Source organism: Erythranthe guttata, chromosome 13 (genome assembly GCF_056151865.1).
Source record: "Erythranthe guttata isolate IM_541 chromosome 13, IM_541, whole genome shotgun sequence".
Taxonomy (NCBI): domain Eukaryota; kingdom Viridiplantae; phylum Streptophyta; class Magnoliopsida; order Lamiales; family Phrymaceae; genus Erythranthe; species Erythranthe guttata.
Window position 1 is genome coordinate 75,843 of NC_142545.1, and position 12,181 is coordinate 88,023.

At 38.9% G+C, this 12,181-nt stretch overlaps 3 protein-coding genes across 5 annotated transcripts; 2 read left to right on the top strand and 1 right to left on the bottom strand.

The window, feature by feature from the left end:
* Positions 1-25: 25 nt before the first annotated feature.
* Positions 26-2,720, top strand: LOC105951882 (PTB domain engulfment adapter). Of its 3 annotated transcripts, none has more exons than XR_016029365.1 (6): positions 26-342; positions 441-537; positions 623-784; positions 907-1,704; positions 1,808-2,024; positions 2,099-2,656. XR_016029365.1 is itself a non-coding variant. In XM_088812265.1 (6 exons), exons 1-6 carry the CDS (start codon positions 148-150, stop codon positions 2,147-2,149), a joined length of 807 nt encoding a protein of 268 aa, XP_088668391.1. In that variant the 5' UTR covers positions 26-147; the 3' UTR covers positions 2,150-2,720. The 3 variants fall into 3 exon arrangements, 2 of the variants coding, with proteins under 2 accessions (XP_088668391.1, XP_088668390.1); XM_088812265.1 differs by having other exon boundaries at positions 1,620-1,704; positions 2,099-2,720; XM_088812264.1 differs by having other exon boundaries at positions 35-342; positions 1,620-1,704; positions 1,808-2,720.
* A 946-nt stretch (positions 2,721-3,666) lies between these two features.
* LOC105951850 (uncharacterized) lies at positions 3,667-4,164 on the bottom strand. The gene has a single exon (XM_012975310.2). It carries the CDS (start codon positions 4,116-4,118, stop codon positions 3,828-3,830), a length of 291 nt encoding a protein of 96 aa, XP_012830764.2. The 5' UTR covers positions 4,119-4,164; the 3' UTR covers positions 3,667-3,827.
* A 354-nt stretch (positions 4,165-4,518) lies between these two features.
* LOC105951888 (exopolygalacturonase) lies at positions 4,519-6,531 on the top strand. The gene is made up of 4 exons (XM_012975356.2): positions 4,519-4,755; positions 4,890-5,204; positions 5,335-5,853; positions 5,993-6,531. Exons 1-4 carry the CDS (start codon positions 4,624-4,626, stop codon positions 6,239-6,241), a joined length of 1,215 nt encoding a protein of 404 aa, XP_012830810.1. The 5' UTR covers positions 4,519-4,623; the 3' UTR covers positions 6,242-6,531.
* The last annotated feature ends 5,650 nt before the right edge of the window (positions 6,532-12,181 follow it).

Sequence of the window (12,181 nt, forward strand, 5' to 3'; positions counted from 1 at the left end):
AAATAATTAAACATAAAGCAAAGGAGGACACACAAACATAGAAGATATTTGAGGACGCATGCAGCTAATTAAATAAATAAAATGAGCGGCCAAGCTTCTCTATCCATACAAATACAAATACTGGTGTTGGTGTAGAGAGAGAAATTAATGGCAGCTGCAAGAGCCATTATTAGCAGCAGCAGCGGCGGCTGCTGCGGAGACAAAGACCAAGTGTTTGTTGCGGCGGTGCCATTGAGAGCCGCAAAAGGCCCCGCCCAATTGGTCATGTCGACTGCTGCTTACTCTCTGAATCTGCAGCATTTCATGGTCATCATCAAACCCTCGTCTTCTAATAACCAGCAGGCCGGTGCTCATGATTTCAACATCAATATAATGTTTTTCTTTCTTTCTAAAATCTATTCATTGGGATTAATAATAATAATTGAATGTTTCATGTTTAGGCGGAGGGTGGGGGTATGATGGTATATGATTTTCAGCCAGAGGAGCCTGAAAGCATATGGGTTGCAGCTTCAGCCTTGTCTGGAGCACAAGTCTCTGGTCACTCACTCACTCACGTTTTTTATTTTATTTATAATTCCAACAACTAATCTAATTAATTTGTTAATTTTAATAATTTGATCAGGAGTTATTCTTGTGAGGAAACTAAAGAAGCTACCTAATAGGAAATGTTGGTTTATTAGTTACGCTAAACAAAATGATACACACGCAGCAGCAACAATATTCAACCAAAACTGGGATACTAAACTCACCATAGGCCATCATGATTGTCGACATTATTCTCAAGGTTATTTACTATCTATCTATCTATCTATCTATCTATCTATCTATCAATATATATATGGCATGGTGCTTGTTTAATTAGTAGACTAATATAATATATTTATCTGCTTCTTTAATTTTTGGAAGGTCTGGTGGAGTACCTAACTGCTCAGAAGCTTGTGTTGGACCATCTAAATTAAGCAAACCACTTGCAACACAATGTGACGTACAATTATATTGATCGCTTCATATATAATTGTATTGTATTGTATTGTATTGTCGTTAGGTACAATTATATATACATGTGTGTGTGTATATCTTCTCTTACATCGATCTACTGATCAGATACTTAAGAAATTAGAATGCATATATATATGCTCTTGTGAGATGTCACTTCCGGCTCTCGAGAAGCTATTATATTATTTCTGTAAACGTTGCATTGAGTTGGGTTTATTAAATCATGTTAAATATAATTTTGTTTCTTCAGAAATTCATGCAATCAAGTTTTTGTATCAAAAATTGGAGGATTGAATTCCTTAGTAGACCAACTTATTACAAGATTCAATATACGAGGGAGTCGACTAATTGGTTCAAACTTGTTCAACTATCTATCTACTCCCCGCCCCGCCCAGCCCCGTGTTTTCCTCCTTGAGAATCAGTTTTATGGTGGGTTATTTTTTTCTTTCTTCATTCTTATTAATTAATTGTTTATCTCGAGTCGACCCTATTATCGCTCCTAGACAGAGGTGAAAGTCAGACGGAATGGACCGAAACCAACAAATTAGAAAACTCGTAAAAAAGAACATATATGAAATGTTTTCAATAATAGAAATTCAATGGCTTTAATTACATCTCCAAAGGCAGAATTTGGGATAACGCCAGCTCCTCTAATGGCTTCATTCTCCTCCCGAGGCCCAAATACCGCAACACCGGGAAATCCTCAAGGTTAATCCCATTTAATAATTCCTTGCTACTAATAAGGTTTGAGAATTCTTCTTTAATTTACTGATAATTGAGTTTCCATTTGATGTCATGGATATAACACCAGCCGGACATCACAGCGCCTGGAGTTGATATCATGGCTGCCTATACAGAGGGAAACGGGCCCACAGGCCTGCCGGATGATGAACGCACGACTAAATATTTATTTATTTATTTCTGGAACATCTATGTCTACCCCTCATGTTGCTGGTGTAGTTGCTCTACTCAAATCCATCCACCCTCATTGGAGTCCGTCAGCCATTCGATCAGCTTTGATGACTACAGCTACCACTTTCACATCATACTATTCATTCTCTTACATCACCATTCGGCATTACATTTTTATGTTTACTTACAGCAAGCACGGTCGATAACACTAATAAGCCTATGCTCGAAGAGTCATCCTTAGTCGAAGCAACACCATTCAGTTCCGGAGCAGGGCATATCAAGAAACTCATTCAGAACAACGGATGCCTCCTGGCGAACACGTTTAGCCTGTTAGACTTTAACTACCCTTCGATTACTGTGCCAAAGCTCTCCAGCTCGGTGAAAGTGAATAGGATACTTAAGAACGTCGGTTCGCCTGGAATATACTTTGCTCGTATTCGTCCACCACTTGGAGTTTCGGTTTCTGTAGAGCCTAATACTTTGGAATTTACAAAGAATGGTGAAGAGATGAGATTTCAGTTAACCATGACTAGAGACACAACTAATGTACAAAGTAAGTACTCATTCGGAGAGTTGCTATGGTCGGATGGAAAGCACAATGTGAGATAGTAGGAACTACTACAACGTGAATACAATTCTATCTTCGATTATTCTATGAAGCCAGACTACCCAGTTGCTATGGTCGAATGTAAACCACAATGTTAGATTTTTGTTTAAGTTTTTTAATGAGTTTTTAAAATTTTGTTTAGCTTCTTTTTATGTTTGAAATTTATTTAGTTCTTTGAAATTAATGTATGTTCGATTATTCTAAAGTCTACACATCAACCCAAACAATTGGACAATAATACGATTCATTCATCTTTCAAAGTGATAAAAAATAATCATCAGAATCAATAGTAGATGAGTTACTCATTAAAGGATCGTACAACACAACTTAAATGATTGCCTTTTTTTTTTTTTTTTTTTTTTTTTTGACATATCTATTTAATGTTCACATTAATGTTAAAAAAAAAAGAACATTTCTTTACTTTATATTTTCACTTTTCTATCGGAAGCTTAGCCCCCCACCTAAATGTCTAACGGTACGCTTCAGCCTAACCATACTATATCGAGTGCAATATAAGAGCTTCAATTTTAATCATCTTGAAGGGGTTGTGATCAATTGTAGCACTACCGAAGCCAAACTTAATCACATTAGCAGGAAATAAGAAGCAACAGGGACAAAGCAAATAAAATCAGAGGTAATAATGGCTCTCCGGCTTTAACATGGTGTTAAAATCTCATCCCAGTTTATTCAAATCACAAGATAAGCAGAGTGTAATAGCATCTATCCTAAAAAAAAATTCAAACTTTAATCTTTCTCATACAACCCATATTTACTTGGAAGAGCTACAGGGCTGATCATTATTAGTGGGACGACCACGAACAATTTGCTGAAAACTTAGACCTATAATACTCCAATTGCAGTTCAAATTTAGAAATAATATCGATCATCTCGTTCAAGAACATGTGTGCATAGGGGTGAAATTGGAACAGAAATTCCGATATGAAAATTTCCCACTGTTCTTTCATCCCAAATTTCGAATTTCCGATTTCCAATTCAAAAGTTTTGACATAATTTTCCAAAATTACATAAAATATTGAATATATATATCTTGCTATACCAAGTTATGGTTCAATACACATTACCTTCCATCATCAATTATATTTATTGGTAATAAATATGACCAATAACAGTAAAACCAGAACAAGAAAATGTAGTAGTACTGTTTTTTTTTCTAATTTCCACGAAATATACAAACTAGTAAACTAAGAATAACAAACAGAGGAGGAAAATAAAAAAGGAAAAACAAAACCTTGAGCTTAAACTAAAAACATACTGTGCATTTCATCAAACACGTTATGTGCACTAGTTTATTTCACATGAGAATGGCGTACCGCAAACTGTCCCGAACCATGAGATGAGTGACCTCCGAGGTTTGCGGCAACTCCGCCGACACCCAGACCCCATCAGGGCCGTTTATACTAGGAGGGTGCGATAGGCACGAGAGCAGAGAGAACGGAGCTCGGAGAACCCCACAGAAGAAAGAAACCCCATTGTTCCACCGCGACGGCGATCTTGTATCCACGGCGGCGGTGGCAAAATTCTCGTCAGCAACGCGGGAGGTGTTCTTGTTGGAGTTGAAGAAGCCTACGAATATTCTCAGCATCTTTGTGGAGATTGAATAATTATTGTGCAGGAAGTTGGTATATAGGCAGGCTAGGCTGGTGGTTTAATTGCTAGTGCTTGTGCCTATCATCACTTCACTTTAAATGGACCTTCGGTAGGTAGGGTACCTTTTCACTCCCACTTACTCCCAAATTATTTATTTTCTTCCTATTTTCAATTATATTTACTAATACTATTTCTACTAAGTTTATTTGAAGTGAACTATTCACATATGTCTATATATCGGCAAATAAATAAATATTTTATTCATATTTGAATTTGTCTTAAGCCACCAAAAAAGGAGAAATATAGATGAAGACACCATTGGGTTACAAAAAGCATGTTCAACCACAAAACTATAAACAGTCAATTTTGGATTAGTGGTACAAACATACCTCATTGCTTTCAAGAAAACATTATATATTCATTGCAAATCAAGACACCTAAGAACATCATAAGTTCTACTGAACAAATAAAACACAACATCATCAACTATATTCATAAATATGGAAATAAAACTCTTTTTTTCCGCAGTTCTATTGGTATTTTTACCATTCTTGGCGTATCACGCCCAAGCTGTCACAGTATTCGATATCTCAAAATACGGTGCAAAACCCGGCGGTGAAGACATCAGCCCGGTACGAACACACACAAATAACATCAATATATATTATTTTTAGATGTATATAGAATGTATTATATATATAGGAGTCCTAATAATTATACAACGTATAGTACGCATGCATGTATGACATTTGTTATCGTACAATAGGTTCTAGCTAAGGTGTGGAAGGAAGCATGTGAAGCAACAAATGCAAGCAAAGTATTGATTCCAAAAGGGACATGGTACCTTAGCCAAATTAGATTGGTCGGCCCGAATAAGGCTCCATTGGAGCTTGAAGTACAAGGCACCGTTGAAGCCAATCCCGATTACACTAAATTACCCCAAAAAGATGGTCAATGGATTACTATCAATTATCTCGATGGCTTCACCATCTCCGGTGGCGGTGTCTTTGACGGAAAGGGCGAACAAGCATGGAAGGCTAACGATTGCCACAAGAATCCAAATTGCCCCAAACTCCCCATTGTACGTCTATCAATCCGATCTTTACATACATTACATCATCGTTATATCTCAATCCATTTGATATTTCACTTTTTTAAGTATATTACTAATACAAATTATTGCATGCATGTATGTAATTATTATTTATCAGAACCTTAGCTTGAATTTCATCAAGAACGCCATAATCAAAGATGTGACCACAAAAGACAGCAAGAATTTCCACTGCAATTGCATATCGAGCCAAAATGTGACTTTCCAAAGGTTCACAATCAGCGCACCAGGCGAGAGCATCAACACAGACGGGATCCACATCGCCAGAGTATCGAATGTCAAAGTACTCGACTCCAATATAGGAACAGGAGACGACTGCATTTCTATTGGAGATGAGACCACTGATCTCCACATCGAGAATGTCAAATGTGGGCCCGGTCACGGCATCAGTGTTGGAAGCATGGGTAAGAATCCGGCAGAGAAGGACGTCACCGGAATTACAGTAAAGAAGTGCACATTCACCGGAACAAGCAACGGCGTGAGGGTGAAGACATGGCCCTCTGCACCGGCAACCCTAAAAATATCGAATCTGCATTTCGAGGACTTGACAATGAACAACGTCAGCTATCCTGTAGTCATTGATCAACAATACTGCCCATGGAATCTCTGCACCAAAGACGTAAGTGTGTGTGTGTGTGTGTGTGTGTGTGTGTGTGTATATATCCATTATATATCTCTAATTTCTAGTTATATGATTAATAATCTTGTATATATATCAATAATGTAATTTGCATGCATGGAATATATATATATTGCAGAAACCATCGTTGATCCAAATCAGCGGATTGACGGTGAAGAATGTGAGGGGGACAGCGAACACGAAGGAGGCGTTGTTATTTTCTTGCAGTTCAAGCAAGCCATGCCAGAATGTTCAGATTAGTGATATTGATCTTAAATATGTCAACTCAATTCCCGCCAATTTCACCACCGTTTGCGAGAATGTGAAGCCCACTGTTTCCGGAAAGCAGAACCCGCCAATTTGCCCACCCCCTGTTCAGGCTTCTTAATTCCTTCGTGTACATGCATGCACAAATATGGAGTCTTGATTTTCTTTTCTTTTACTATATATAATTAATGTGAAATAAGTAAAGAGATGATGATGATGATCTATCACGTATTCAATTTTAGGAATTTTGAATAGGAATTTTGAATAGGAATTTTGAATGTGTGGTCTGTTATGTATATCATATATGCTCGATCATTGAGTAAATCATTTTTGTATTGTGGTGTTCACACCTGGAATAAAATAAAACATTTGTTTTATTTTATTTAAATGAAATCATATTTGAGCTTGCAAGAGTTGCAGTCTATTAATTCATGAATTTAGTTTTCCAATTATTTTTAAGGGTGAATAGCAATTAACCCATTTTGATTACATGTTTTTGCGGATAACCCTTATTCTCTAGTAATATAAGTTATAAGCCCCAAATAAAGTTTTCAATTACCTAAATACCCTTTAAATTATAAATTTCAAAAATAAGCCCCAAACAAAGATTTCAGAAAGGGCCTCTTCTTCCTTAAGTCAGGGACTGATTTGCAATTTTCCAAAAATACACGGAACATAGCTGACTAGCGCTCTCCTTCCGGTGAACACTCTCTCCGGACTCACCTCCCTCCATATCCTCAACCTCGGCTTCGCCCAACCACTCCAACATTTTCTCCGACGAAATTCGATTTGGTTTGGAGCTAAGATTCAAGCTCATTATTCTTATGCAAAACCCATCAATAACCCGTGAATATCCAAGAAAATATCTGCCCACATCGAAAACAGAGTTTTTCAGAGAAAACAATCCACGAAAAAACTATTTTTTTCATTTTTTGGAGTCTTCTCCGGCGTCTCCCGATAGTAGCCCATCATTATGCAAGGTATCTGATGCCTCTGGATCCCGACCTCCCCATTGTTTTTCAGCTTTTTATCGTCTTCTCCGATGATGGCGACGATTAGGGCTTTGGTGGTGGTGACGATTAGAGCTTTGGCTGGTGTTTAGTAATTTTGCTACTATACGCTTGCTAATATTCTAGAATTCGCAAAAGAAGAATCAATTGGTCTGGAACTGGCAAGGAAAAGTTGGCGGTGGAGGGGACGAGAAGAGCGGAGGAGGCGGGCGACGACGGCGGCGTGACAATGTGATTGCCGGAGGTGGTGTTGTGAGTTTGGTGGTGGTGGTGATTTCATTGGGGAAGACATGTTCTTTCTCTCTGTTTGGAGGCGACAGCTTGACGAGGTGATTGTCGGTAGTGGCGGTAGGAGTTTGCCGGTGGTTGTGGCAATTTCAACGGGGGAAGACACAATTGCAACGTAGGGGGTTAATTGCTAATTGTTTTAACATGGGTTTTTCTTTAGCCCTTACAGCTTACACGGGGGGTCTGTGCAAATAACTCAAAAGACATAGAACAACATTAAACATAACAATAAACAAAGAGTATTTTAAGGGCTTGTTAATTCTCCCTAGTGGATGGATCACCGAGGGTGGGAGCCCGCACATTGAACTTTAGCAAATAAATAGTTTATTGAATAGAACGGAGATAGGTAGTATGGGGGAAGGAATTGGTCTCGGCGGCCTCCTTCCTCTATCGAGCAATGCCAGGTTCAAAACTGGAATGATTGGCTTGGCAGGCATCTGAAAATATCTCTCGACTGAGGCTTAACCAGTCCTCTTGTGATGGATTCGGAAATTGTGATGGATTCGGAAAGTCTTCCACTTTTCTATATATCACCTGGTGATCCATATGCATAGTAAACTTTCTTTCTGGCGATCAACGAGTGAAGCCTATTAAAGAACATGAATAAAAGGACTTAAGAGTCTTTAATTTATAATACTATAACTTTCGTCTCTAAGGGCGTGTTTGTTATACACGAGGGCTGCCTTCTAACTTATTCTACGGCATACTCAATGGGACCACTCTAAATGGAGCTTGGCCGAGAGAATCCCAACAAGATATGCAAGTACATATATAAGGGAATTTTGAATGCTTTTAAATTTATTCTTTTAACACATATATCAAATTAAATTTGAATTGCCCACCTTGCATTAATGACCAACTTGGTTCGAATAACGATAAATTCGGCCAAGAATTAGTGATAATATATATTAATTGCTTAGATCACCTGGGGAAGTGTAGTAAACGAACTAGGAGAGCAAAGCGGATCAGTAGCTTGACAATTTGATGATCCTGAGGTCCCTGCGAAATGAATACACTTGAACTAAGCCGGGGGTTGATTCGGCGGAAACCCCTCCGACGCTCAAGTCAGATGTACGGATCGTGGAGATGGTAGAGAGACTAAACACTCTAGATTACTTGTGAATAATAGAACGTACCTTAACAAATGGGTAAAAACCTCTATTTATATGTCGTTGATTGGGTTGGGTTTACTTAGTTGGGCCCAAGCCTTATTTTGAAGGTGTTTGGGCTTTCGTGTATTGGACCCAATTATTAGATAAATTGGGGGCCCATTGGGTCGGCCCAATTAGGTATATCATTAGGCCCCCAACTCTCGAGTCGAGATGGGAGACTTGTCGAAGGGATTCCGGATCGTGTCGACAGTTAAATGTGACGTGGTTTACTGGATCGTAATTCGTAATTCGGGGTCGTAATTTGTAATTAAACGGCTCCGAAGCCTCTTTTTTTTTTTTTTTTTTTTTGTATTTATTTGGCAACAAGATATATATTTAAGAGTTTTAAATAATATACCATGGCAAAATAAACAGAATCGTGTTGTGGTGGAGAGAATTAATTTCCAATCCTTGTGGGGAATAAATATGGGTAAGTATTTTAACTTTTGAGTCTCCTTTTGTGCTCTTGCTCCTTTATTTTTTGTGGTAGAGTAAATTTTATTTTTTGACTGTTTCTTCAGAGAAAAATATTTATCATGTCGGATCCGGGTAAGTCGAAATCTTTGCGAATTAAGATTCGAGATCAGGTTAAAAGGAGCGAGATTCCGTTTGATACTGTGGGTATGGAACGCGAGAAGGTAGTAGTATCGGATGCGGAAATCGGATCCACGGTAGATGGTGCACAAATTGAGAGGAAAATGGGGGTGGTAGGTGGCTTGGCTGCGGGCGTTGGCTCGAGCCACGTAGCCAGCCGCCAAGTGTTGAGTGAGGGCGCGCGCCTCGAGGGAGGCTTGGAGCCGAGCGAAGCCGTGGAGTCAGTGGCTTGCATCGGGACCGAGGAGATGAGAGAGAGGGGGTGCTGAGCTGACGCGCGCGCGTCAGCTCATGGGAGAGAGAGAGAAACACGCGTGCGTCGGTTGGTGGAGTAGGTGGACGCGCGCGCATCATTGGGTCGTGCGGAGGTGAGCGGACGCGCGTCTCTGGGGCTGTTTTGGGGCGACGCGCGTGCGCGTCTAGCGCGCAAGCCGAGGGCGACGCGCGCGCGTGTCATCGTTCTGGGGCTGCTGCGCGTGGCATTGCGTTGGGGGAGAGAGTGGGGGTGCATCCGGGGAGGTTTTTCGGGCGTGTGGAGGCGCGTTGGGACCCGTTTTTCGGCGCTTGTCGCGCGAGAGCGATGGTCGAGCGGATGAGGGTTTTGACTCAGTTGATGACGTGAATAGGAGGGGCGTGTTAAGTGTATATTTTTACACTTTATCGTATCTTTTTATTTGAGCTTTTGGTGTGTTTTAACGATAATTGGTGCTTAAAAAGTTGATTTATTGTATTTTAGGTACAAATTGAAGAATTGGAAAAGTATGGGGTCAAAACTGCAATTTGGCGAAAATATGGGTCAAAAGTGAAAATATCAAAATTCTGAAGATTTAAAGCTCGGACCCCCGTCCCAGTTTTAGTGCAAATCGTGGGACCCCCGTCCGAGAATCCGAAGCTGCACAGTAAAGGGATTTTAATTGCACAAGGAAACTGCCTTCTTCCCCAAATTCTTCACCCTTTATAAGACCAAGCCAAGCACACAATTGGGGATCTATCTTTTTACGCAAATTCAAGAGCAACGAAGATCAACGAAGATTCAAGCATAGTTTTTCTTATTTAATTTATTTATTTTATTTTATTTATCATAAGAATTACGAGTAGCTAAGTCTTTATTTCTAGGATTTTATTTGGAACCCTATGTGGGATTTATGAACCCAATTCTATGATTTTATGCAAGTTTTAATTCCGGATTATTTCTTCTACTTATTTTATTAAGTGCATGAACTTGATCAACTTATGTGCTTCTATGTTATTGTCAATCGCATGAATCGGAAGATCGGGTTAATAATTAGAACTGTGGTAGAAGAGCCTTTGTGGTATTAACATAGGAATATAGTTAATCTCTTAGGTAGCCATTATTGAGATTTGTTCTTAATGCTGTGTTCTAGAATTAATTGCATAGGAATATAGTAATTGAATCTAGAGTATTAGAATCGTAATACACGCGGAAGCGGGTTATGATTATTTTAGCATCTCAGGTTAATAATCCGGGTTAATTGCTTGCATAATTGAATCTAGAGTATTAGAATCGTAATACACGCGGAAGCGGGTTATGATTATTTTAGCATCTCAGGTTAATAATCCGGGTTAATTGCTTGCATAATTGAAGGAATTGGGGGAATAATAATCACATAGGGGGAAGAATAAAATCCTAGGCTTGTTTTATTTGATTAAATCTTCGTTTTAATTGCTTTCTTGTTTTTGTCGTTTTAATTGCTTTAGTTTAATTTAGCTTATTAATCATCTTTCGACTGTGTAGGGTGGGCTTGATAATAATTGGTAGAATTTAGCGTCTAGGGTTAGATAATTAAATATTCCCTGTGGGTTCGATATCCGGACTTTTAGTCCACTATATTACTTGTACGATACGTGCACTTGCGTGTAGGTTTTCGCCCAACAAGTTTTTGGCGCCGTTGCCGGGGAATATTTTAATTATTTATTTTATTCTAGCTCTAAATTTGAACAATTTTCACGATTCACCCAATTTTTTTTTTTTTTTTTTTTTTTTTTTTTTTTTTTTTTTTTTTTTTTTTTTTTTTTTTTTTGGTTACATGTCAGGTTACAATTTTCGCGCACCTCAAACGGGATATGAATGGCTTCCGTCTGGCGAATACCTCCAAAATACCTATGATATGCCGTCACTTTGTTCAATATGTGGTGGAGATCATTACACTAACCAATGTTGGTATGCACCGAAAGCAAATAATTTCATAGATAACATCAACGGCGGTTATTGGAACACATACACCAACACGCCACGAGAACCCACTGTTCAGGAGTGTTATTTGAACTCCGTCCTTGAAGAGTTTATGAAATCCACTCAAGCATCTATCCGAAGATTGGAAATAATGTTGGAAGAGATGAAGCTCAAGAGGTCTCTTGAAAATATTTCAGACAATATCGAGAATGGTTGCAACAAAGAAAATCCGTCTGAAACTTGTGATGAGAAAAATCCTTTAGACCTAGAAAATAGTGTCGATGAGAGGGAAAAAGAAATTACGAAGACACTTGAAGATGATGAATCAGACAATGAAATCGAGCTCAACTCCAAAGATGTCTCGGAACAAGAGAAGAAGGAGATGGATGTGGTTAGTGCAAATATTCAAATTGAGGATATTATTGTTGTTCATGACGTGGCTTTGAAGGCATCAATAGAGGTTGATGAGAAGACGAATGTGTTTGAAGTGGAGGTTATACGCGGACGTGAGGTTTTTGTATACCGATTTGAGGGAGCGGGTGATGAAGATCCCAACTTGGCTTCGTACCGATTGATTACAACTAAGAAAGACTACAAGCTAAGGTGGACCCTGACATATTGCAATCATATCCTTGTATCGGTTGCAATTGAAGTGAAAAAGCTCATGGATGGATGCACAATCTACAAGGCTTTGGATTGGACATAAAAATTTCAACAAGCAAAGTCTGGCTGAAGACTTTAAACTTAGCGCTTCTCGGGAGGCAACCCGAGCTTTATTGTTTTTCGTAGTTTTCTTTAATTTTTCGTTTCGTTTTTGATATCAT

What these genes read in the sequence shown, in the direction of transcription:
- LOC105951850 (XM_012975310.2), bottom strand. Translation starts at nt 4,118, where the DNA reads ATGCTGAGAATATTCGTAGGCTTCTTCAACTCCAACAAGAACACCTCC.
- LOC105951882 (XM_088812264.1), top strand. Translation starts at nt 148, where the DNA reads ATGGCAGCTGCAAGAGCCATTATTAGCAGCAGCAGCGGCGGCTGCTGC. An exon ending in CGTCTTCTAATAACCAGCAG is followed by an intron (nt 343 to 440) that starts GCCGGTGCTCAT and finishes TTTCATGTTTAG; the next exon opens with GCGGAGGGTGGGGGTATGAT. An exon ending in TTGTCGACATTATTCTCAAG is followed by an intron (nt 785 to 1,619) that starts GTTATTTACTAT and finishes ACATCTCCAAAG; the next exon opens with GCAGAATTTGGGATAACGCC.
- LOC105951888 (XM_012975356.2), top strand. Translation starts at nt 4,624, where the DNA reads ATGGAAATAAAACTCTTTTTTTCCGCAGTTCTATTGGTATTTTTACCA. An exon ending in GCGGTGAAGACATCAGCCCG is followed by an intron (nt 4,756 to 4,889) that starts GTACGAACACAC and finishes ATCGTACAATAG; the next exon opens with GTTCTAGCTAAGGTGTGGAA. An exon ending in GGAATCTCTGCACCAAAGAC is followed by an intron (nt 5,854 to 5,992) that starts GTAAGTGTGTGT and finishes TATATATTGCAG; the next exon opens with AAACCATCGTTGATCCAAAT.